The following is a 27465-nucleotide window of genomic DNA, read 5'->3' as shown; positions in this document are numbered from 1 at the left end:
GCATAAAGAACATTGTTTCCTTGGTGACTGGTATATTTGTTTTGGTTTCTATCAAGATGGTGAAACAGAAATGGAAGAGGGTGTTTATTGCCTTATATGTATTGTGTGGTTTAATTCGGCCTACAACATTGTATTTGTTATTACTTGAACAACAGAAGCAGTGAATTTGAAATGCAGGATAATATTTTTTGAGAGGGTGCAGCATATACATTTGAACTCAAATTTTGAGCACATAGCAAAGCAGTAATTTAGCTTCTAATATGATTTCCCAGAAGGTTGCGGTTTTGTTTGTATGATTCTCCTTTTGTGGTTAGCTTTTTTCTTTGAGGGATTCCTTGTAGCTTATTTTTTGTAAGAATTTGGTAATTCTTCATAGGTTTGGATACACAGTGAATTGTAGGGTTGCTTACCTGCTGGATATTCCTGTGATATTGTTTGTTTTTGTGACCTTATCTTGGTTTTATATCCAATTGCTCATAAGATGCAACAACAACTAAACATTGCGAAAATGAAATTGCTTACAGTATATGACTTCTATAACATTAGCAGGAGTCTCTAGGAACTTGCTTAATGGTATGGTATGTCTCTGATGGTTTTGGGGTGGGGGAAAAGAATGCCTGCAAGGTGTTCAAAGTCTGTACCTTAGTATTGTCTCTTTTAAGTATACTAGGGTGCTAATAAAAGCTATAAGACCTGCTCAATTGAGGAAATCTAAGTTTAGGAGGCATGACACATTAACTTGTGATGAGTAAATGAAGAAAAAAATTTATGCCTTGTTAGTTGTGATTATCTATGAATGGTTCTCTCTTTTCTCATGCACTAGCCCGTAAAGATTTGAATTGTCATCATTGTTTATTAGCTTCTGCCTTTAGATTGCTCCAAGAACCTAATAATATATGAGAGTGCATTAATACACATAGTTTTCTGTACAAATTTATAGTGCATTATATTATATGCTTAGTAGCTTTGTCTTAAGCTGTGTAACTGTTTGGTTGAAATCTGGTTTCAAAACCCAACTAACGTGCTGGTGCTCAAATACTAGGAGTGAGTGTCCAGTACTTTGTTTGTCTCTTTTTTTGTCAATGTGCAGCTTTGATCTAACTTCCCCTAATAGGTGCTCAAGAAAAGACTTGGAGAGTATACCCCATTCGATACCTTTTTTTTTTCCCTGTTCATTTTACTCTTTGTATCAACATTTTTGCTAGTTTGTTAACCCTAACTTTTACTCCGTACTCTGTATATTTTACACTGTTGTTCTATAATACAAAGTAGCACTTTTGTATTATTATCTATTGCAATGTCAATTGGATCATATTGCCAGACTGAGAACAGGTTCCACGCTTGGGGCTGCTGGACTTTATTGTGCTCCAGCCGGCCGACATCTAGATTTTCTACTAGTAATGTGGGCATCCTAGTTTAAATAGCAGAATTTGCTTTTTTCAAATTGCTCAGCGATCACTGATCAGGAAATCAAGATATATATGAGCACATTGTGGTGCATATCTAAATGAGATCATTATTCGCGTAGATTAAAAGTTTGTGACGATCATCTTGCTGGAAGAATATGTTGTTTTATTTTAGTACATAGTAGAGAAACTTTGGCCATAATATTGTATGAATATATATATCGTCATATAGTTAACGTGGCTGTAGAAATTTTTGCTTAAAAACATGCAATTGAAGGGTCTGAGTCTCTGAGACAATGGGGTATGCAATAAATAGGAAAAATCAAGAAACTAGAAAAAAAAAAGTCAAGGCCTTCCTAATTTCGACCCAATTGTAAAAGAGCGGGAAAATTTGACAATCAACCAAACTTTATCGTTTTTCCTTACAACTAACACCCTTACAAATTCTTACAGTAATGGGAAACAGTTCTATAGATTAAGTGGTCTTTATGTTAAGCGTAGTGGATAATATTATAGATATGTGTTCTAGTTTTAGTAGTGTTAAGTGGTCTTTTGTCAAGCGTAGTGGTAATAGTCTAATAGAGTACCTTTGGCTCATTTTCAACCTTGGGATATGGGTTGGAGAGTGTGGAATAATGTAATCCCTACTTATTGTTGATGTTGCTTCTAATGATTTAGTAATATAATTCCCGCGATGGGTTTTCTTCAAAAAGAAACAGTTCTATGTTCATGACCTCCTTAAACTAATCTCTTACAACAGACTTTGTGCAATCCTGTCATTAACAATGGCTACCCTCACCCTGAAATCCTCACCACCACCTGCCAGGTTGCCAACTCCTTCGATTTCGCCTTTCTTACAAGTGAATTGATGGCTATATGAGAATTACCAACTCAGCTTCCGCAGGTCTTGAGGCCAGTAAGATTGTAAGAGTCGTATTTGGGTAAGAAATGTTGAACTCAATATATGCGGATGATTGTAAATATTAGTGTACAAGTTATGTAACTGAGCTCCTTAGGGCGCCAATTGCTTGAATGGATATGCTGATTTGGTGATTGTTTATAAACGGCTTTTATATCATTGAAATTGCTTTTCCTGATAAATTTTTGATATAAAGTGATAGGTTATATGATACATTTAAAATGTAAGGACGAAAAGCCTCCCTAATCTCAGCAACAACTTAATATCAGATTGTATATTTCTGAAGGGAAAATCTTATGAATAACTTCCACAAAACAGCATACTTTTCTATATACATATGGAGTCATAGACTCATAGATGCTTTACAATCAAATCTATAAGCAGTCATTTGCTAACTCATTCACGAGTTCATCAAGCATTAGCTGCTCTATAATACCTATAGCCTCATCCATTTTAGCACACGGAAATGTCAACTCATTCCAGCCAATGTCCCACATGCAGTTCAACTCAGAATGCCTGTTGTAAATATCAGTTTCCAAGAGTTTAAGTATACAGTTTGCATAATCATCATATTCTTCCCTTCCATTTCTTCCGTAATATCTCAGAGCCTCAAAATCTTTGTGCAGTTGCCTTACCAAATCATCCAGCGTCCTGAACTTTGCGCCGGTCCTAAAGATGTTGGTGCTAGCATAGAAGAATATTTCTTGCCTTCCTTTTCTCTTCAGCAATTCATATCCACAGTCTAGTATGATCTTGCTATCTTTCTCTTCGCAAATTTGATCACTTGCGTAATTAAGAATGCTGATAGGAATGTTAAGCTTGAAGAGAGCTTCTGCTGTGTTGAGAATTAGGTGGCTCTTTATGAGTTTCTGCTTCAAGAACATCTCATCGTCCGTGAGTGGCTCTTGTTTTTCCATCTTTATAGGCTTCTGCTGCTTCTGCTGTTGATTACTGGAGTTATTATTGCAATCCTTTTGGCCATCTGCAGTAGAATGCAAAGAATTAGTATCTATTTCTTTTTGGTAAGTAAATCTGGTTTTCTTGATCAGATAGTAAAAAGATAATAGTTGAGTTATAGGATATTTGATGAGCTTTATTATTTTTTTCTTTAACCAAGAGCATTGATCGCTGTTTTTGCAATTGTGGTTAAAAGGGTGATTGAACATGGATTGGAATTTATTAGATTTGTTGGGGAATTGGAGTCTCTTTTTTAAAAAATTCTCTTAAGTTTTAGGCATATAATTGCTTACCCTTTTCTGTTATTTGGTGCATGATTTCTGCTTCATCAGGTACCAGTTTTTCTCTTTGATCTTCAAAAACTGTTGCTACTGTATTCTCATCCTGAAATATGGATGGTAAAGAACATGTTAGTTAATTAGTAAAAGAGTGTCATTAAAATTATATGTCTAGAACTTGAGTATGCTAGTTTGGTTATTGTGAGTTCTATCATGCCCGATCTTACCTTGTCAGCTGGAGTATTAACTCTCTTCAGGCTTTGTGAAGGTTTGTCTCTGATTGTATGATTTTTGGTGCCTGTCTGTTCAACATCTACATTTTGTTTAAATTCCCCATATACAGGCGGCTTGTTCGTATCATGATTTCCTGGTATGCTTTCTGTTGATTTTGATATGCTTTCGTTTGCCTCTGCTGCTGTACTTGAAACATTGATCTTGTCAACCTTGTTTTGCTTCAGTCTGTACGATGTTGGTCTCTGAGGCCTTAATGCCCTAGCTGCTGTCCTTGGAGTTGTGACTGTCTTTGTGATATCTTCTTTTGTCTTCACCACAGGCCTAGGCCTGATTTTGGGTGGTCTTATGTCACCTACCACCTTTTTCGGTGAATCATGGGTACACTTTGCATCGATATTTGGTCTAGCACAAACTTCTGTCATGTGTGATTCAGATAGCCCATCTGTTGAGGAGCCATTTTCATCTGATCTCAAACTCGATGAGATATTTCTTTTATCTTCTGAGCTCATAAAGTTGCCATCTCTGACTGGATTTTCTTTTTGCCTGCTGCTCAATAATGCTGCTTTTGAATCTGCCAAACCGATATCTTCTGTGTTTTTCTTTCCAGCATTTGGTTGCTTGATGGGAAGCTGTTTCTGCATATGCTTTGATTCTCTTCCTATAGTTCTCGAGTTTTGCAAATTTTCTGCATTGCCTTCCTTTTTTCTTTCCCTCTGGTGGCTTCTGCTGTCTGCTTTCAGATTCTTTCCTTGAGGCTCATATGACATGTTGTGGATATCTCGGTTCTGCTTTTGTTGAGGAATTAGGGGTTTACTTGCTGCTGTCTTTGGTGTTTCACGAGCATTTGAGTTATCAGGTGTATAAGACTGCATTGTTCCTGCCACGATCAAATTTCTATTTTCTGGCGCTACCATTCTTTGGAATGTTTCTGTGGCATATGCGACTTCTTGTTGCCTTTGTTTAATGCTTCTGACTTTTACCTCCTTTCTGATATCGTTTTGGCTCTCAACATCTTGGTTAAAGTGAATACTTTTACTTTGCAGTTCGTTTATCTTGAAGATAGCTGCTTTTGACTCTTTTATGTAGTCTATGATTCCTTCTCCTTCTTCCTCATTCCACGTTGGTTTCACTGGACCAGTTGTCATTTTATGACTATTGGTTGATTTGTACGTTTCTTCTTGCAGCTCTATTTTATGTGTTGTCAGTATTGTTATTTTGTTGCTGTGCACTTTGTTCTGGTTAACTTGGACTTTGGCATTTTTTGTGTACTCTGTGTTTAAGCCTGCACTTTTGGAGCTTCTTTCAGCAGTATGAACCGAAACCAGTTCCCTCGATCCTTGGTGGGAAATTGGACTGTCTGTGGCAACTTTGTTCTGTGGAAGATCCTCAAGTCCCATTAACTTTGCAACAACACTAGGAAGTCTAGCAGCATTGTGTTTCGGTTTTGGGGAATTTGTTAGCTGTGATGTTTGGATTTCTGGACCACAGCTAGAAGAACGCCTATGAGTGCCTTTTGGCGTCATGGACTTGTTCCTCTCGGGATTAGAATTTGAATCCTCTGGGTAAGGAAGAGCTAAAACCTTTTTCTGCAAATCTGTCTGTACACTTGCTTTAGAGTTCTTAGTAGGCTTGTCAAATGAGAACACTGGCCGCTCCACCTGCTTTTGTTTCTCTGAGCTGACAGTGCTGTCATCCTCACTATCTCCATTTTCATCAAGCAGTTTGAGGCGGCTTTTCCTTTTTTGGCTCATCGTGTTTTCTGATGCTTCCTGCAAGCTCACAAGCATTCTGAGAGATTGTTCCAACTCCATTGCTCCTTTCCATAGATCTTTCCCAATATCTATGGAGCCTTCATCTATGTTGATGCCACTAGAGCAGGCTCTAAGTATTTGATTCAATTTTCGGGCTCCCTTTGCTATCTCATCAATGTGGAGATTTGTAAGGGTTGGAAATTGGTTTGCTGATTGCCATTGGATGTCTAGACTTTGTTGCATTGATCTCCTTCCTATTTGCTGCAACAAATTCATCATTGCACCGGTGCTTGCAATGTCTAATCTTTTGAGTTTCCCTCTGTTGTCGAAAGCATAAGATAGTGCCATAGATAGGTCGGCCACTTGTCCCGAGTGTTGGCCTCCAGCATAAGGGACCATCTGATTAGTAGTTTGTATAGTTCCACGAGATTTCTGGCTATTAGTGCTACTTCTGTACCTGCTTCCAATCTTCGGACCAACCTGCAGTAAATAAATTGTTTTGGTTGCTACTGGTACTTCATATACAATTGTTAAAAGCTGCATACAAAGTATTTAGGTGTACCAGAAACACTTACTGTCTCGAGTGTCTTTGTTCCCCTTGATCCTTTTAAGTTTTGCCTCGAGTTTCCGTACATATCTGTTCACTCCAAATCAACAAAGCATCAGCCATAAAATTTACCAAAAGGTTCTCCTGTCTAGTGTCAGAACTGAAAGTCTAGCTGCTAATAACAAGTGCACTATCTGCCTGATTTTTATTTTTTATTTATTTCTGTTTTACAGCACTCCTAAGTCATAAATTGGATCAGTGGCTGACTTAATTGTTATGTTTCATGTTATATCATATGTAAATCCTTTTTAATGGTGTGGACAATAGCTATATAACCTATAGTAAGTGCATGCTGAATATCCTAAATTTTGTTAAAACATGCCTTGATGTTGCCTTTTGCTTTTAAATGAGAAACATACTAATTATTTGCTTATTTCTTTACTGTCTACAATCATTAATATCTGGTTCATAAACTTACTCTTGACAGATTGTTAGGAGCTGAAAGGTGATTAGTTGTAATCGGACAGGTTATAGTTCCTTGTAAGATTGATCAGAGAATGAATAACAATTGGCTAATTACAAAGTTGCCAAGGTTGTGCTGTACATGGTTGTGACATACAAAAGATTAACATGAGAATTAAATAATTAAGGTAGGTTTCTAGACTTCTAATTCAATATGATATGTCAGATACTGATACACATTAGGAATTTAGGACACACATTTCGCAAAGCCAGAATAAGATGCACTGATGTACTGATGTACGTATAGCACTAGGACAATAACTGATAGTATTTGCAAAGCCAGCATAAGATGCAGCAGCTTAAAGATGTACACTGTTGTTGCAACAACTGCATGAACAAAGCTAAATTTACCTGAGTTCTGAGCAGTGGCCATACGCTGCTTCCTAAGCCGTAGGTCATGCAGCAGTTTCTGCGCGAAATCTGGTTTTGTTGCCATCCTATCCGTGTGAACCGAGTTTAGTGATGAGAAGTTCCTCCTATATTTTGGTCTGAGATTGAACAAAGGAGTTTTCTGTATTCAGAGTTAGGCTTTTATGTACAGAGAGTTGCAGTGTGTGTGTATTATATGGTTGAAATGGTATTTTCATTGTTGGGTAAGGTGGGAAGGTTATGTCAGATGAGACACAACACACAATTGAGAATTGCCTTTTTAATGGCGTGTAATTAAATTGACGTTCACATCATTCTTTTACTGAGATTTCTTTCTCTTTCCTTGCTGGACTTGCATTGCAATTCAAGCAATGTCTCAGGTTCTGTGTGGGCTTCTGCTATAAGCAATTGATTAAGTAGGTTGTGGTGCTCTTTCATTCTCTTTGATTTTGGTGTGGGCGGGCGAGCGGGCGGGCAGGCAGATTAGTTGTTGAAATTATGGATCGATTTATGATAGTAGGTGTTAATAAGCATTTATATTATGTTTTCCTACCTCTTATAATCAAGAACATGTAACGATTTTTCAAAAGCACCGTTATGATATTAATGTGTTCTTTATGTTCGTTTATTATATCACTTAATTGATGCATATTTAGAAATTTTAAATAATGGTGCAATAACAAGAGAATAAGAGTTATTAAATTAGTAGTTGACATTTATTTGCTTTAAAGTATATTATACTTAAATATTTTGATGTGTATAATGGTGAAATTTCAATACGGTATCTAAATTTTGTGATATGTTTTATTGAATTGGATGAGAAAAGAAAATAGCAAACAATAATTTCCTCCTTTTAGCTACACTAGTGAATGAAATTAGTGATAAAAAGTCTTTTAATCATCCTCTATTATACACACTTTACCAACACCATACATTTTTGCTTCAGTACATATTTCTTAAACATGGAGTTGTAATTTTAGCATCTTGCACCTTTATTCTTTGCTCTAGTTCACAAGGAAACCACTTATGAAGTTGTTTTCACATGACTTAGCTTCTCTTTTCTTTATTTGTCATGGATACCGTTCTTCGCTTTATTCTCACAACATATTTTAAAAGACAAAATTACCTACATATTCTATACAATCTATAACTATTAAAGCAAAAATCACTATTATTTTTTCCCTTCTAATCTCTTTAATTTCCCTCCTTTTTTTTAAAAAAAAAAATATTAGTATTTATTATTATTATTAGGAAAAAAAATATATGCAGAGGGTTGCAATAAGAAGCTAAAAATAAAAAGAATTGACAATAAATAAATATTTATTACACCGATTTACTCGTGAATTGTCGATAAATTCCCAACTTAAAAAAAATATATTAAATGCATGATGAAGATGGCTCGATTTATATTTTTTATAATTATTATTACTTCTTTTTTAATTGGTTCTATTTAATTCTCCCTAAATTCGTTGAATTTGGATTATTTATGTCAAATTTCCCGAATTATAATACTCATACTTTGTAGTTAATTTTTATTCATTATTAGATGAAGCCCGTGCGATGCACAGTTTATTTGAATTTTTTTAAAACATTTTTTTTATTTATTTGCTAAAATTTGTTACCTATTTAGATAAAATTTCTAATATCAAAAGATAATATTTTATATTTAATTAGTTTAAACTTAAAAATTTTATTCGCCAATTTTGCTTACATGACATTTGTATTATTTAATTCTAAAATAAATTAATAATCTCTTATTTGATTGGTTACAACTAAAATTTATAATCCTTCGTGGTGCGCTAAGAAAATTAAATCCTAAGAGGCTCTCTAAAAACTCGGGAAAAAACTCCCCTTTATATATATAGATTAGATTAGATTAGATTTACTTTGACGGATCTTAATTAAATTTTCCGTCAAAGATTCCTTTAAAATAAATTAAGAATATAGAAAAAAAAAAAAAGGAATATAGGAATTGTGTTTACCTACCACCTAATACTATTTGAGCCCTAATGACGTGGCCTAATTAAACCGCCAAACTCTATACACTCTATTAATAGATCCCTTTTTCCGCCAAACTTATAAATTATAATACCAAGTCTTTCTAAACAACTAACTTCACGCACAAACGTCCGATCATCATATTACCCATGCAATCTCAACCGTCCATTACTTTTCTTAATCCACTATATATATATCTCATACTTTTACGTGATTTCTGATTCTTTTTCTCTCTCCTCTTAATCCATGTCTTCTCTTCGATCAGATTTCTCCGAACAATATTTTGTTCTTCGAATTAATCAATTAATCGTTCTTCAAAATTATTGATTATTTGTTCAATGATTTATTTGATTCACGTCGATTCGCGATAGTTCTTCACTTTTTGCAGATTTGATTGATTATCGAGGTATTAAGTTATCATCCGATCTTATTTATTCAATTCAATTATAATTTATACGCAGAAATTATGATTTCTTGAAATTAATCGGCGATTTTGCTTGATTTTGGTCGAATTTTATGATTCGTTTGTCGTAGGAGATTTGAATTTGATTCGAATAGGTTGTCTCTGCCTTTCTTTGAATCGATTTATCTGTTTGATTATTGTTATTCAATCATATCAAATTAAAGTAAGATCGCTGAATTTTCATGATCATTAAATTTGTGATGTAGAAATTGCTTAATAGTTTGATTTTTACATTATATCTTTCGTTTAATTTAAATGAAATTTACTAATTTTTCTGTCAATTTAAGTGAATTTTTCTGTTTGGATTGAATATATCTATGTGAATTTATGTGATTACATCGGCATTATTTCAAGATTTCGATTGCTGCATGAATCTGTCTCTATTGTTGGAAAACTGTGAAATTGGTTATTATTTTCGTTCTATTGATTATATCTGTCTTTATTGCCATGTGATATATTGAATTTAATCTTTATAGGTTTGAAATTGAAATTTAAAGTTAGTGTATGAAATTGATTTCACGCGATTCAAGAAGCTTGATTCATCTTTGATTGTTCGGCCAGTCGAATTTATAAACATGATATATCTTTGATGGTTTGATTAGACGAACTTATAAACATGATTCATCTTTGATTGTTCGGTTAGAAGAATTTACTTGTTTAGCTTGAGCGTGTTGATTTTGAAAATTATACAATCGATTTAATTTTGCTATATCGCTTGTTGGAACCAGGACTTTTGATTGATTGTCAGATGTTCTGCACGGTTCAGCAGGCTGATAGGGCTGTATAGGAAGATGGCTGCGTCGCGGTTTGGCTCTCCCAAGTTTCTGTGTGTTCATATAATATGTACTTCACAGTTGTGATAAATTACTCTCAATACATGTGGTATTGGTGAGTTTTATGTTGTGTGGATGTATAGTAGTATTAGTTCGTATGGTCGGTGTTGTTGGGGAGAATGGAGTGTTCTCCTTGTTTTGGTGAACTGGTCTTGTTAGTCGACCTTTGCCATGTCGGGTGCGCTTGCTTGGCAGGTCATCATCTTAATAAAAGATCTTTTTTTGTGGTTTTGTTGGGAGATGGCACGGGGTTTTTCCGGCTCTCCCAACCGTGTGTGCGTGTGTTGTGTCTGTTTTTCTTTATTTGTCTCCCTTTCCCTGCACCCCTATGCGCTTGAATCATCAAGCTCCACTGCTATTTCACCAACATCAAGCAAATCCACTTCAAATGATTTCGTTGGACAACATGTTTGGCCAAGATCCAATTTTGCCAAGGTATATTTATCAAAAATCCTATCCAATTTCCCTCTTTTATTACTCGTACTATTTAGATTGCAATGTTATCTGCGAAGGTTAAGGTTGTGTCATTATTCTTCACTAGTCCCTTGACATCAAGGCTGTCTTACAATTGTTGTCTTCCAATTTTTTGCATGCACAGAGCCCTGTTTTTTGAATCTTTTTAAATTAGGAATCTTCAATTGTCTTTTACGGAGTATTGAGAAATTCTGCTTATTTAGAACTTAACTTATATTCAGAATGTTGAGCATGTAGAACTTTTCTTCATTGACTTACTCATACAAAACATTCTTCATGAACTTTAAGTTAACTTCCATGATTATCATGTGGAAAGCTTCATACAGTTCCCTGTTTTATTGCATATATACTTATCAAAAGAATAGGTAATTATGTTCTTGAATAAGCTACTCTGATTAAGCAACTTCCAAGCAATTTGTAGAGGGTATTGCAAAATAGATTGGATTACTACTTGCCAGCTGCACAGATAGGTTGTATAAGCTACATACAGCTGCACCGATCCTCGTTTATGTGTACGCTGCACCAATCCTCATATGTGGACACTGCACCAACCATCATATATGTGTACGTAGTTGCCCCATACAGATTATAATATTTGAACACCATATTGTTTGGGGTTATTTGGCAATCTCTTAACCATGTAAATATTTAGTTTCACAGCTTCATGCCACCGTAATCCTTTGAAGTAAATTCTAAGTTTATTTATTATGCATTCTGTTCAGGCATCTTGATGCTCAAATTAATTTAAGCAATCTATTACTAGCGAGCAATTTTTTATTCTTTTTTAATTCTGCTCTTTGTTGCTTGTGTTTGCATTTTACATTACTGTTAACTGAGAACAATAGTGTTGAATTGTGTTTGGAGTCAGTGGTGTAATAGAAATTATATCATTCTTTTTTGTACACTTTTGTATTAGAAGTTCTTCTACAGATTTTGGACATTCTCTGTGCCAGACTGTTGATACTCTACGATATGTGGCCAAGGTGCTGTTCTGTTCTGATTCCGAGGATCTCATCGGCACAAGTTTAACTGTTAGCTATTTGTTAGATTTTCATGGTTGGTTCGCCTAGACACTATCAAATATGTATCGCCAAAGCAATCAAGAATAGATATTGATCGTTGATGCTTGATGTGTTTTGCCAATGTCACAACTTCAATGTTCAATGCTGAATACCTGTTCTCAGAATGAGATGTGCACCTATTAATAATATTTCCTTGATTGATTGTTTATTGTGACAATTTTTCATAGATATGTTTTCCCAGTCTTACCTCCATCTATTATTCAATTTAATAATATGATTAATAGATTAGAATTTGCTTAAGTTTGTCCCTTTTTTTTTTCTTTGTTTATTAATCGATTAATTATTAAATTTGAAGTTCCTTTGTGTTACACTTCCTGGTAGGAGAGGATGAGGGCATGACACAAATAACAACAGGCAAGTAAGACCTTGTCAATTATTTTGCGTGTTGAGCTGAGTTGCAATGTGACATGATTTTTTTTTTTTTTTTTTTTTTTTTTTTTTTTTTTTTTTTTGGAGTTAGGGTATAATCTTGGTATGAGAAAAAGCATGATGCCCAATTGCCCAGGCCTTGGTTAGAAAATTAGAATTTCATATTATGTGAAGTGCATCATGATCTAGAAGCTCTAAACGGAAAGAGCGCCCAAATTATGTTTGGGAGGTTGGTGGTTCGAATCCATCTAGATCCGTTATTTCAATTTGTACATTTGATTATATTTGATGGGATCATGGGAGATGTGTATTACAATTTATGATTCAGGCCAAAAAACTTATACGCCCTCCGTTTTTAAATACTTGCTTCACTTTTCCGTTTTAGCCGTTTTTAAATTCTTGCTCCATTTCCTTATTTTAAAATACTTTACACTATTTAATTCATTTCTTACACCTAGTGGACCCAAGTTAAATCATATTTTATTAATTTCATATTCTCTCTCCTCCAATTTTCCCACTACTTTTGCTTTTTACAACTTTTTATTCTTCAACTAACTCCACTACCTCCATATTTTATTACTTTATCTAATTTCTCCTAAAACTCCGCGTATGGAAAAATAGAGCAAGCATTTAAAAACGAAGGGAGTTTAAACTTACACTTACACATCAACTCTTTTTTGATAAAACTTTCGATTATAATTCTAGTAATTTTAACCCCTTTTTTTTTTACGGGACAGTAATTTTAACCCTTAAGACCAACTATTTTTCTTTTAAAAAAGGTCAATTTAAGACCAACTACTAGTATTAAATAAAGTCAATTTTATCTTAAAATTAAAAGAAAAGAATGGGCTAATGGTTGTAGGCCTTTTTAACTCATGCTGTACTTCGTATATATTCGGGCAACCCAAAGGCCTAAAGTATTGATACCGATAAATAACAAGGGCATAAGTTACATAACATTTTCTCCAGTTTTCAATTAATTCGCAAATTTAATTGGGCAATAGTCTCTTCAATTACGATTTCTGGGGTTAATTTAATTGATAGAAAAGTACAAATTTTGTTGAAATACAAATTTTACAAACACGAAGAGCGAAAATTCTGGAAAATGGACTGCACCAATGAAGTTCTGGAAGAGCTGCTGAATGTGGAAGCCGAGCTTCAAGATGTTCAAGGTTTTTTCTTTTCTTGTTTATTTTTCTGGTTTTAAATTGCAGTATAATATTGCATTTTATTTATGGGTAATTTAGTATTAGTATTTGGGTATATATTTATATAAATATTTCTATCTTTCGGCAAATTTTGCATTAACCAGAAAATGTGAAGAAAGAGTACATTTTAGTTGAGGAAGTCGATGATTTTTGGGTAAATGAAGCTTAAATAATTGATAGAAATTAGTTTTGGGTCTGGTTTTTCTGTGTGTACAATTGTTTGCAAATAGTGTATAAATCAACATTTTTGAAGCACCCATTAAATAATTGGGGTATGATATGATTTCTGAATTTCGAAATTTAGCTCATTTGATGTGTTAATTGGACTAATTCCAAGAACTTTAACATGTAGATAACAAATGGCAGCTGTAAGAGCCAAGTTCTAATAATAATTATAAGTATACTTTAAGGATTTGTTAGTTATTGCATTGGTATTTGAAATTGATGAGTAGGATCGCATCCGGTGTTGAAATGACGACTTATATAGTGTTGCTAATTGATTTTTGAAGTGACAAATATTGCCTAATAAGAAAAGCTGGGTAAATGGACAGATAATAAGAATTGGAGAGAGTAACAATGGCTACAGAGGCCTTTAGCACTGGCTAGAGACCGAAGCAGTGTATCGAGCTGTTTTCAAAATGTAAAAAACAAGAAATTGAGAATTTCATGCAGTGATGCGATATATTCCAAAGGGGAAACAAAATCCCATTTGACTCCTCTGTCTAATTTCTTGTAGTCTATCCTTGTCCATCTTGGTCTTGATTTGAGTTTTGTAATATTAGCTTATGGGGGCTATTGTTTTGTGGCCTTGTGGTTTGAAATATTTGTTTGGCAGTCTTTTATAATGCTGTTCTGTTAAGTTAACTTTTCTAACTGCCAGTGTCAGTTGCTTTAAGCTTGCCAGAAGACCGTCGCTCCCTTGACACTTTTCACCTTCAATTTACAAGTCCGAACCTTGATTTTTAATACATCACAAATATAAGAAAGTGCTTAATATACAGAATAGCAATTACGTATGCTCTACTTATTTAATATGGATTGTCATTATATGTTGACCTACAACCCAAATTCTATCTTCAAAAGTCAAAAAAAAAAAAAAAAAAAAACTTCTTCGAAACAGGAAATGGATACCTGCGTATAAGTCATCTAATTTGGTATGGTAATACCTGTTTATAATTTTGCATGGATCGCAGATCAAATAAAGCTACTGCTAGATCAGCAAGAAAATCTGTATGCCAGACAATCTGAACTAAAGGCACTCCTTGAAGATTGTGAGGCATCAGGTAGCCACCATAACGATGGTGCCTCAACAGCTCCAGAGGATTGGTCAGGTTCTTTTGGTTGGGATTCTGAGGCTGAGGATCTCCGACTAAACATTTTTGGCATTTCTTCATATCGTGCAAATCAACGGGAGGTAAATACATCAACTTGTTTGTCTAATCTAAAGGAAACATAGATTTCTAAAATCAGTAATGTTGTAAATTTTGCCTTCTTGTCGACAAAATTAGGTTGAGATAATGCATGGTCTATTTAGCTTGAGCCTTAGGGTTTCCCGATTTATTGGAGTCCTCTTTGTATGTTGTGAATCCATTAGCTTAACAGCATGATGAATTTAGTCCAGTTTAAATTATTTTCATAGATTCTCACAAAGCAAATGAGGTTTGATAGATCTCTCTATCAAATGATTTTTTCCTTGCAATGAATTAATGTGTTCTGGTTGACATTTGATGGTCTACAAGGGTACATGACATTTCAGAAGTATCATGGCTGGCTTGAGCAGCATATTTATGTCCATGGAAGTGGTGAAAGAGTTGATGGGCAGTATGTCACATCAACTGGTCTTTTGGGAAACTGTGAAGTTGAGCTTAATTTGTGTGCAGTTGCTGGTTAGGAGATATTGTGCGCGTCAGGGTCAAGTAATGGGTTTTGGGTTGAAAAAATTGCTAGTCTGGGCTCAGTGTCTTTATCCTCAAAATTAGATACTATTCTGGCCGAATACAACAACAATAACAACAACAAAGGCTTGTGTGTGTGTGTGTGGGGGGGGGGGGGGGGGTGAGAACATCTAGATTCTTACTTCATTGGCTAATTTTTGGTGTGTTACAAAAAAGGTATTAAATATTTAAATCTATGTAAGTAATATGTTCTCTTCATGTTTTGGGGATTTTGAGGGTTGAAATACTTGTCATTGTGGATTTTTCCTGTATTTTAGGCTTTTCAGCATTTTTCTTTTATTTTAGTTTATATATACCTTTGCAATGAATTTTTCCTTTGTTGTGACTTTATTTTTCTCCATGTTGAACTATATCCAGGAATCTATTTTTTTCTGCATGTTCTGACTCTGTAAATTCAATTTTACTAGATAATAAATGCAGTCATGAGTGGTAGAGATGTGTTGGTGATTATGGCTGCAGGTGGCGGCAAAAGTCTCTGTTACCAGCTTCCAGCTGTACTTCGTGATGGGGTTTGCCTTGTAGTCAGTCCTCTGCTTTCTTTAATCCAAGATCAGGTATAGTCATATATGCTAATGCTGCGTGAAGCAAAGCATTTATTGGTTTGCCACCTAACAAATCTAGCTATGAAATGTTGAACTTTTGCTTCAGGTGATGGGTCTGACTGCTTTAGGTGTTCCAGCATACATGTTGACTTCAACTACTAGCAAGGAAGATGAGAAGTTCATATACAAGGCCCTTGAAAAGAATGAAGGAGACCTCAAGATATTGTATGTCACACCAGAGAAGATATCTAAGAGTAAAAGATTTATGTCAAAGCTTGAAAAGTGCCACCATGCTGGTCGTCTTTCGCTCATAGCAATAGATGTGAGTTGAAATTGCTAATTCCTCCTTGAGAGTAGGAACTCATTTGATGTATGGTAATCACTTTGTACATGGTGGCTGGTGGTGTAAACAATTTAATACATCATCATAAATAAAAATAAAGCAATTTACTTAACTCCCTCCCACTTTCCTAACCAAAAAAGAACTTATATTGTACTCTATTTAATAAAGTTAAGACGGTGATTTGCTTGGTGGATTCTAGATAAAAAATTTAAAATAATATTTAAAAAAATCTTTCTTTTAAAATAGTATATGTTTGAATGGTGGTCGTCTGCTGAGGCATATACAAGAATATGCAACTTTTCTGCTGTCAATCTGTCAATAAATGCTCGGTTTTCGATTTTTTTTTTTTTTTTTTTTCCTGTGTTGCATTATTTTCGGCTCTCATTAATTTTAAATGTAGGGAGCTAGGGACTTATAAGTTTGATGTATCCTAAAAAATTTGGCTAACTGTGTTTATTGCTGCCATATACAATGATTCTTGTTATAGCTGAAGTTGTTAGCACAAGTCAGTAAGTCACTCTTTTGCAGGAGGCACATTGCTGCAGTCAGTGGGGTCATGATTTCCGTCCTGACTACAAGAACCTTGGTATTTTGAAGACTCAATTTCCAACAGTTCCTGTTATTGCTTTAACGGTATCCTACCCTTTTTTTATTTCTGCCAAGTTGTTTTTGTTAAAGAATCAAGTGTCCGATATATTAAATTTTATGTTTTTTAACCTGATCTTCTCTTATTATTTTCAGGCAACTGCTACAAAGAAAGTCCAACTTGATCTGATGGAGATGTTGCATATACAAAAATGTGTAACATTTGTTAGCAGTGTGAACAGGCCAAATTTGTTTTATATGGTTAGTAGACATATGAGTGCTATGTTTTCTTATTTGCCTGGCTGCCAGAGTTTCCAATGATTATTTCTGTTTTCTTGCACAGGTGAGGGAGAAGTCATCAGTTGGAAAGGTGGTGGTTGATGAAATTGCTGATTTTATCAGTGGATCATATTCAAATAATGAATCAGGAATAGTTTACTGCTTCTCTAGGAAAGAATGTGAGCAGGTCAGTTATACGGCTTACCTTGCCCAATAGATAGTTTACTGTGAACTATAACCTTTTTGGTTTCTGACAATTTTCTGTTTTTCTGGAAAATAGGTTGCAAAGGAATTACGTGAAAAGAGAATTAAAGCTGATTTTTACCATGCTGATATGGAAGTTAGAGACCGTGAAAATGTTCACATGCGGTAAGTTCTAAATTTTCTATGCATCATGCAGCATAGCAATTCATGGTTCTGGCCTTTTTTTTTTCCTGTTAAATTTTCCTTTTCTATTCTTTCCATTTTTTAAATTTTACTATCTCAGCTCGCAAACAGATGTACGCTGTCACCCCATTACTAGCTTTGTAAGATTCGCTTACAGCTTCCATTTATATAGTCACCTTTGCCGCTTAACACCTCAAAAATTCAAAATTGTTTTCAAAACACCTATTTTTTCAGACCTTTTTACTAGCTTTAGGTAGATTTAAGTGGGTCTTGTACTCTTGTTTACCTTTGTTGTTTATGGCGGTTTCTTTGAATTATGATAGTTTTCAATTAAAAAAAGTATTTTGTATACTCATAACATGTTGTGCTGCTTCTTGTTCATGAGAATATGTTATCTTCTATGTTACTCGGACTCTTCATTTTACCTCAAGTACCCGTGTCGGACCCTCGACCCTCGGACATGGGTATGACACATGGACACTTCATTTTAGTTGAAAATCATAGAATTTTTTCACAAAATAGCCGAGTCGGACACTTGGACACGTACCCGTGTCGGACATGGGTAACCGAGTCCGAGTAACATAGGTTATCTTTTTGGGTGTTGATTCTAATTACTTATGGCTTTTACTTTTGGGTTTGTTGCCCTTTTAATGAGAACTATTGTTGCCTTTTCGTTTCTTGTCATTGATCCATTCTATGACTCATCACTTCTCTGTATGTACATATCAATTGATGCAATATAAATGTGTGGTAAGAGTATGCTAGATCATCCTTCACTTTCACAGTGTCTTTTTGTGAACCTTGATATCTAGGTTGATTTAATTAAATATGTAGAGATATTTTAATGGTTTTTAATGATTAAGTGATGGATCTGGAATTGGTGATTATTGGCTTATTTTAGTCTAAGTTGGTATTTCTATCACGATGCAGGTGGAGCAATGGCAAATTACAGGTCATTGTTGGGACAGTAAGATGCTATAGCCAAAATAATTCAGTTTATAATCTATACTTATCGGGTGAATGCCTGCCTTATTTCACTGTGATCATGTCTTTCAGGTGGCATTTGGCATGGGAATTAACAAACCTGATGGTTCGTATTGACATTACCATGTGTACACTGCTATGTGCTCCTTATGTTGTTGACCACTTCCTTCTTAATTGTCTCTTGATAAGCTTGAGGACAATCATTGCTGAATAGTATGCACCCCATTCCCATCCCTATTACTCAGTTTCTTGATATTGTAGTACTCTTTCCTAGAAATTTCACTTCAGAAGTATCATCAATTCCGCTCCCTACTTTCACAACAAACCCTCTGGCAACTTATACGTAATTTAAGCAGGCACATGATGATGCTAAGAATGACTTAATATCCTTAGGGAGTCATATTAGATACCAGGGATGTTATGACTTTACAGTAATCAAGTACCTGGACCATGGATCATAAACTACACTTGGTTTGGAACAACCCTGGTTTAACCCATCTTGTAGGTTACCATTCACTTCTGAAGGATCATTTGGGACCCAATATCAAAACTAGAGTAGGTTATGGAGGAAGCCTACAGGGGTCATTGGAGGCCATTGTAATTCATATATGGCACCGATGCAGCTGCAGAATGGGCACAACTGAAGTGGGTTATGGAGGAAGCTTCTTAAGCTGATTAGATACCCTCCGGCATCATGTGGCTCCAAAGCTTCATCAGGGCCATATAGGGAGGGTCATATGGCTAACTGGCGTAAAGCAATGGAAAGACATAGAGTTGGTCTAAGGATGGTTCTTAGACCATATACACTACCAAGCCTTTAAAGCCTTCTAGAGAACCCAAATAAAGGCTATATTCAGTGTAGTGGTTATGGGGATCCATTAAAGCAATTGGGTGCTTTATGAATGCCAAAAATAAATGTGGATGCTCTATGGAGCTCAACAACACTTTGGAGGTTCTAGATAGCTTTTGTTATTGTGCAGTGAGAGTGAGATATTGCTTTTGAGATGCTATATTTGTTTGGCCATCGATGGTTTGGGTATCTGAGTAGTAAAGGTATATTGGATTTAACACATACCATCCTTATATATTATGTTGGCCTATTGGAGCATATGAAGACTGAAGAGGACCTATCTTTGCTGATCAAATAGATTGTCTGTACTTGGGTGCTTTAGTAAGAGAGGAGCCCCTAGTATTTCCTTGTCATTTTGCCAGTGCATTTGCTTTATTCATTCACTTCTTCATTGTTCAGTCTTACTTGTCTGCAACAGGTGTATGCTGGTTTTACTTTGTATATGCGTTAATCTGTTCCCTTTTTACTCCTTTGTCTTTTAACAAAAATGCCTATGGTGCTAATACATTGGGTTGTTTGCAGTCAGGTTTGTTATTCATCACAGTCTGAGCAAATCTATGGAGACATATTACCAGGTTTCTTTCTTCAAATCGAATTTGCTCTCCTGCAAACATTTGTGCTGTGATTTATGTCCCTTGGATTCAGGAAAGTGGACGTGCTGGACGTGATGGACTTCCGGCGGAATGCCTTCTCTACTATAGGCCTGCTGACATGCCTAGGCAGGTAAAGTTTCTGGGTCTCCTATCTGTCAATCTATTTTACTAATCATGACTGAAGGATTTACTCTCTCCTGCCCCTCCTTTGTGTGTTGCTTCTCTGGCAGAGTTCAATGGTCTTCTATGAGAACTCCGGTCTTCAGAATCTCTATGACATAGTACGGTATTGTCAGGTACTGTTTTGTTATATCATCAAGTAGCATGACTTTCAGATTGAAGAATATGTTGATTAAATAATTTGATTACAGGGTGTATCTGACCAGGCCATAGCAGTTCTGAAAAATAAAAATAATAATATATCACTATATCAGTGTTAGAAGTGCATACCTTTGAACAAGTTGAAGAAGCCAAGTTCTAGAAATTCGCAATGCATATGACATTATAAAATATAGTACATAAAACCAAAAAGGGTCATGAGGTGGAAAGGAGGAAATATTTTTTTTCAATAGGTATTTTGATTGTTTCTAGAAGAGCAAGTTGCACCATAGATTGGTACTTGACAGCAATAGTTTTTTCACCTCCGTACAAAAAGGCTGGTGTTCAGCACTAGATCAGACCCTGATCTGGTGTATTCATGTAGATCCACTGTATGTTCTGAAAACATCAAAGCTCAAATTGATTACGTTTCCACAATTATATCCAGGTACCTGTTTCAAGTGGCCCAGTTTCTGATTTCTGGATTTCGGACCTAGAGTCACTACAAGTATTCTCCTCTTCATTTGATGTTAATTGTAACTTTTAGTTGATTTAACATACAAATCCTCATTAAACAAACTAGCCAAGTAGACACTTCCCTTTGTTTCTAGTTTCAGTTCTTTGCTTCTTTAGGAATGATCTTAAGCAATCCAAAACCAGGTCTATCCTTGAGCTAGCATGAATTTAAAGACTGGATTTAGGATTTGTAGTAGGTGGTTGGATCTCAAATAAGGATGCTTATATTTATATATCTTTGCGGAGACCAGAGGACTCAATGCCCATTTGTTTCTTCTTTTTAAATTGAAGAAAAAGTGCTCCATAACCGTTTTTCAATATTGTTTCGTTTTTAGCTGTTGGTATATGTGTATGATATCTTTATGTTCAAGAAATTTATTTTGTTTGCAGTCAAGGACTGGGTGCAGGCGAGCTGCATTTTTCAAACATTTTGCTGAACCACTGCTAGATTGCAATGGTATATTCTTTATTTTTTCTTTCTTAAATCTTCAGCTTCCCTAGAGATTTCTAGAGTTACAATGAATACGAGTTTAGGCTGATGCTGATTTGTTCTCATAATACTTTGGTGTTGTTTTCACAGGGATGTGTGACAATTGTGTATCTTCTAGTGAGGTCAAAGACATTGATGTCTCCTGTATGTATTGCGTTACTTATCTTTCTGTTTTGTCTGAAATGTTTCTTTCCTTAAATTGTCATATAAAGAAAATATTATATTTATGAGCTTACAAAAAGATCAGTGGGCCAGGCAAACATGTATTACATGTAATAAATGACAAATCTCTCTTCATTTCTTATAACCGACTTTCTTAAAATTGATCGCCTCACCCACAATAAGATAATTCATTGTAACTATACTCAAATATTACCTTCTTGCTATTGGTTGACCTGAATGAGAGACCTATGAGGTTATGATTGAATTCAGTTATATTCAACAAAGAAATTTTATTCACAAATTGCCCTTATAATCATTAATGACCTCTCTTATTACTTATGAAGGGATATAGTGATATAGATGCTTTTATTTGTTAGCAATGCTAAGTAATTTAGATCATATATCAATTTTGAGACAAATTAAAAGAAAAACTTTGACAACCATAGTCAGATAATGATTGCAGTAGTACTAATTTTCTTTTTAAACATTAACATAATTATTTTCATGATAGTAGAAATACATTCTTCTACAACAATCTATTAAGTAGCCAGGATGCTATAGGGACAAGTCATGGCCAAAGACTCAAAGTAGGGAAGGCATGGCATAGATGGTGACTTAATGCAAATTGCAGTTCTGGGATATGCATCCTAGGGTCATTAGAGGTTATTATAGGTTATAGCTATAAACGCTTACTAGTCAGTCAAATAATGGACTAATGAGAAGGGGTGTGTCGAAAGCCAGTTGGATGGGTGGTTAAGAGCCGAAGTAGATGGTCCCAAACACTAAAGAGCCATGATGTGGTCCCACGAGACCCAAGGGAAGCATTTTTTAACCTACAAACTTTCTGGGTTCAGAATTAGTATATAACTCCAAAATGAAGGATATAACACATTCATAATTTTTTTTTTCTTTTTTTTTCAAAACTTAATGACCTGTTGGGGGTGCCTCTCGGTGTCATAGAAGGTGGCTTTCAGGCTTTGAACCATATGTGACTTGAGAAGGCCTTGAGAGCTTGAAGTAATTACCCAGTTGATAAATAATTAGGTGGCATAGGAGATGTTTCCAACCACCCAAGGGGTACCAAGGGCACATGGGAAACATCTCGACGTCCAACCTTTCTGGGTCTTAGAGAGAGTTAATTCACTAAGCAGTCATGTCTATTCATTATCTCTCATGACAGTTTAGCTTTTTGTCCTGGTGACTCATCTCCTTATAAAAAAATATTTTTCTTTTTCTGCAAACTTTTCTCTTAAAGAAATTCAATTTCTTTTGTCACCGTTCTTTGTATATTCCCTCTCTTTTGTGCCTTAAACCGTCCTGCTGCTGTACTGAGTGCTTCCATTTTTTGAAATTTATTTGGAGCTTGTGATTCTCGGAGAATACATCCTACTAATTGCTTGACAGTAGTACATTATGGCTTTAGCTGTATTTATCATGATTATGATTAGTCTGTTATCTTCTGTAATGTTTAAATATTATTTATAAGAAGTGCAATAGTCTCATATGTGCTCTAATTAAAAATCTTGTGCAGGTCATGCAAAAGCTGTGATTTCTTTGATACAAAATATACAAGAAAAAGATCAGAGAGTCACAATGTTGCAATTGGTTGACAAGATGAAAGTAAAACAGAAAGACTTAGGTATGTGTGAAACTTATGACATGGCAAGCATGATTTAGTTTGCTTAGTGTAATAATTTTACTGTTGTCTTTATACTTTCGAGCCCTAGACTTCATTTCTCAGAAAAAGCAATTAACTTAATCATTTTTTTAGTATCAACTCAGGACTCTAGTAATATGGTCTACGTGTTGATTGTCTGCCTTTCTAACTTTCAGATTTTAAGTGTAGAACCTTAGCTGTATGCTGTTATGTGTCCCTTGCTTTTCTTTCTTTTTCCAATGCATAAAAATTCTCCCAACACTCTGTATAAGTTCCCTTGTTAGAAGCCAAGGGAGCAGAGAGAGGCAGCCGCAGGTTATCAGATAGTAGTCTCGACTCTTTACATAGTAATGAATAAAAAATTGAGGTCTAGACACTTTTCCAGTCATACTGTTTATAGCCCATGGTAATTGCATTCTGACATTGCAGTCCAAACCACTTTCTCATAGTCTTTTGGTATCAACTTGAATCTAGTCATGTTCATTACTAATGGAGCAGAAAGAGTGATGATGATATATCAATTTTGGGATATAATGGATATAATGTCTTGTGCTTATCAATTCTTAGAGAATGTGTTAATGCTTTTTCAAATATAAAATGACCACTGTAACTTCTTAGCAAGGAGCCAGTTTGAGGTACGAGTAATGATATGCTATGAATTCTGTATCTTACTGAGTCGATATATGTATGTTACACCTGGAACTGCTTGTTATGAAGCCTTCTGCTTATCAAGTAGTCTCGGAATTTAACTGCTTGTTATGAAGCCTTCTGCTTATCAAGTAGTCTCGGAATTTAACATGTGAATTTCATGAGATGTTGGCGCTCACGTGTTGTTGACCTAGCTATAGCGAGTCATATACTTGTGTATATTGAGACATTAATTTATGGACTTCTTTTGGTTTTAAATCTCTAGTTTTTCTATTCAAATTGCATGCTTGTCATCCCATGGTTCTATGGCACCTGGTTAAGTTAGATTGCAACAAATATCCTTAAGTTTCAATATGCTGGTTTGATTTGCCAGATCCAGACCTGAAAAGAGATCATATGGAGCAACTTATCATCCAACTAATTATAGATCGTGTTTTGGTAAGGAGCCTGTAATTTTCTTGTTGAGGTTTTCTTTGATATCTCTTGCTCATTTGCATACCAAGTTGATATACTACGTGTATGTCATTGCTTCAGAAACATTGTGTCAACTCCGTTGTAATTCATTTAAAAAAGTCCACAGCCTAAACCTTGTGGGATAGCTAATTCACCCTAAAAATAAATTAGGATTGAATAGAGGGAAGAGAGAAATTGAGACTGGGTGGAAAGATGGAGAGAAGGATAAGCAGAAATTTGAACCAAATGTCAACATACCAAAAGAAAGGATATAAGTTTTGTCCAGATTTTCTTTGGACATCATTGAAAAATCTTGCAGCTTTCAAACTCACATAGTATCTCTTAGATTTCATAGTCAATGGGTAGATCAATGGTCATCTGCTACAAAATTTTGCTTGCAAAATATGTTAACGTTTGCAATACATACTGATAAGACCCAATCTGTGTGGCCTGTGGAAAATTTTACAATTAATAGATTTAAAGAAATCTATCTAGACTACAAGTTTAACAGTTTTCTCTTTAAGAGGATTATTATGTATGTAAAGATGAAACTACCATCTTTTGAGTCTAAGGGGCAACAAAGTTTGACAATGATGATTTGGGGTTGAGATAAGGAAATCTATATTTTGCAAAAGACTTGAAGCTACAATAAGTTTTGGATGTACCACAGTAAACTCTAGCCAAAATCAGGAGCTGGTGTAAAAGTTATTGTCTACATTCCCCCAAAAGGATTGAACCTGGCAGGCTGGCACCTGACATACTGCTGTAAAAATATCTTTATATAAAAATACCTATGGATTCGGATAAACCTATTCCTTTCTATTCCAAACTTTTCTAGTTTTTTTTATTGATATGATATTTATTTTCTTCAAAGTGTGCTAATTAGAATCTAAATGGCATATAACTAACCACTTTTTATAATTGTATGCAGAAAGAAGAATTCCAACACACAGCGTACACAACAAATGCTTATGTGACATTAGGTCCATTGGGAAAACAGGTCTTACAAGGTGAATTTCCTGCCTTCTGGCAATTATTCTCTGTCTAGATCTTTGTGGTAGGATGGGAAGTTGCTATATATCGAGCTTGTTGTCCACCTTATTCAGTATGAGTGAAGGGCTTAATGGTGTATGAGGAACTAATTATTTGCAATTGTAGCCTTTAGGGTTAAGGACTTTAAGGTTATAAGCCTCTTTGTTCCCCATCTAACCTGATTCTAGGTGGAATCTCTCTCTGAAATCGTATCTCTTTTTTTAATATTGGAACTGATTGAGTAATAAGATATTCGAGAAGTTTCAATCATTTTGTTCATGCTGTCATCTTTGGTCTTTTCTTGATACGAGCATTTTGTTATGTAATCAGTTTCAAGCATTTTATTCGTTACTTGGCTTCAAAATTTAGCTTCCTTCTCAAATGCTTTATGCAGGAATGAAAACTGTGAAGCTTCAAATCTACTGTGGTAAGGAAATTAAAGCTGGGGTTATGAAGTCTGCTAAGCGTAAATCAGCATCATCCAATTTGGAATTCAGGCTAGATGAGCTGCGTAAGGAACTTGCTTCACTTCATGGAGGAATATTCCCTCATTCTATTTTATCTACTCAGCAGATCAGCATGCTAGCTGCTGAAAAACCAGATTCAATAGAACAGGCAAGTCTCGGTATATATTACCCTTGATTTTCAAAATTTTAACTTCTTTGTGGACAGGTGATGACAATTTTAAGTTGCAAATGTTTAATGCTGTGAATGCTTGACTCTTCAGTAGCTCAGATACAATCTTTGCCTACGTAAATGTTATTCTTCAGTAGCTGTTTTTTCAGTTTAAAGACGACTTGGATTCTTCACGTGTCTGAACAAATATTGTGTTCTCTGCAGTTGGAGAAGATAATCGGGAAGGTGAAAAGTGGAAAGTACGGAAGTAGAATTCTTGAAGAAATTGCCCATTGCTCTGCGTCAGGAAATCCTGATCCTGACATCAATGATGAACAAGACAATAAAACTTCAAAAAAGGCGAAGAAAAAAACTCCTGTTCTTATAGAATGCAGCGAAGATGACGAATAACATATATAGCTTAGTGAGACTGATAATATAACTATAAATCAGTATTATATTGTTTGATTATACTGCCTATACTTCAATATAATTGCACCATTTTGACTTTAGGCACTATTTAATTGTCTTAATTTCACCATTAATTTCAACTGATATATGAAAACAAATTAGTCTGGTATTTGTTTTCTTCACTGTAGTCATTACTCATTAGCTTCTTACGTTGATTGTAGTCCTTGGTATCCTTCTATTCAGGGGTTCTCTAAATGGGCCGGATTGATATGCACTCTCCTCTCACATCCCTTTCTTTCAATTAAACTATTACCTCACTTCTATCTAAAATTATAATTTTCTGACAAATCACACTTTAATATTTTATTCCATTCAACTTATCTTTCTAAAATTAAATATCGGATAAGTAGATTCTTTAAAAAAAAAGCCAAAGTAGAACAAGTATAAATCAACAATATAACTCGTATTGTCAGGAAAGTCGTAAGCTCATAACTAATCTTATTTAAAATCTTAAGTTCAGATCAGATCAGATTAGAAAAATTAAGTTCGGATCAGATCATCGTTTTATGTGCAGTTTTTTATCGTTAATATCGTTAATTTTGTAATGAAAAAATTCTGAAAATCACATATTAATACAAATACACATTATTACGAATCTAAAGAGACCCTACTTGATATATTTTTTTTCCATAATAGATTATCGTATATTTAAGGTCAAAGTTTGATCAAATCTGACATTCAGATCAGACCAAACCAGATCAAATCAGTTCAGATCAGATCAAATTAGATCAGACTGAATCAGATAAACAAATATAAGGCAAACTAAACAGGGCCTTACAGCACAAGTGTAAAGAATAAAGCTTGGTCCATGCATTTTATTGTCAAATATTTTTAGGTATTTGTTTTCTTAAAAAAAGAAAATTTTGAAAATTAAGTGGTAGAAGCAAGAACCCCAAATGAATGAATAAATGGGACCTACAGATATTCTCTGAGATTTTGGTTGGAGTGTACCTTACTATAGTAATTTTCATATACATCAAGGTTCCAACTTCCAACAACAGTCCAAGATTGCCTTTTTGCCACTCAACTAATTTGCCTTTTGAAAATAAACACCAACCAAAAAGCTATTTTTTCCTTTATTTATTTATTATATTAATATTGTTATTAATTTTCTTGTGAATCAAATTACATCTCACGTACTAAACAGCTCACTAAAATTCAATGCAAAAAAGCCG

At 34.9% G+C, this 27465-nt stretch overlaps 2 protein-coding genes across 2 annotated transcripts; one reads left to right on the top strand and one right to left on the bottom strand.

The window, feature by feature from the left end:
• Window positions 1-1999: 1999 nt before the first annotated feature.
• On the bottom strand, window positions 2000-7304 carry LOC145598171 (uncharacterized). Its single transcript, XM_081654484.1, has 5 exons — window positions 6966-7304; window positions 6121-6182; window positions 3788-6025; window positions 3576-3666; window positions 2000-3307 (listed from the first exon to the last, which is right to left on the bottom strand). Exons 1-5 carry the CDS (start codon window positions 7048-7050, stop codon window positions 2700-2702), a joined length of 3084 nt encoding a protein of 1027 aa, XP_081510610.1. The 5' UTR covers window positions 7051-7304; the 3' UTR covers window positions 2000-2699.
• A 5844-nt stretch (window positions 7305-13148) lies between these two features.
• Window positions 13149-26399, top strand: LOC145597296 (ATP-dependent DNA helicase Q-like 2). Its single transcript, XM_081653431.1, has 20 exons — window positions 13149-13374; window positions 14604-14824; window positions 15773-15919; window positions 16014-16229; window positions 16779-16883; window positions 16992-17096; window positions 17179-17301; window positions 17395-17483; window positions 18432-18468; window positions 18558-18591; window positions 19858-19910; window positions 19981-20058; window positions 20159-20224; window positions 21153-21219; window positions 21343-21396; window positions 22946-23053; window positions 24093-24157; window positions 25104-25182; window positions 25599-25819; window positions 26045-26399. The coding sequence occupies exons 1-20, from the start codon at window positions 13308-13310 to the stop codon at window positions 26228-26230; spliced, it is 2121 nt and encodes a 706-aa protein (XP_081509557.1). The 5' UTR covers window positions 13149-13307; the 3' UTR covers window positions 26231-26399.
• The last annotated feature ends 1066 nt before the right edge of the window (window positions 26400-27465 follow it).

Source organism: Chenopodium album, chromosome 20, assembly GCF_948465745.1.
Source record: "Chenopodium album chromosome 20, dcCheAlbu1.1, whole genome shotgun sequence".
NCBI lineage: Eukaryota > Viridiplantae > Streptophyta > Magnoliopsida > Caryophyllales > Amaranthaceae > Chenopodium > Chenopodium album.
This window is presented reverse-complemented; position numbering and strand designations above follow the sequence as displayed.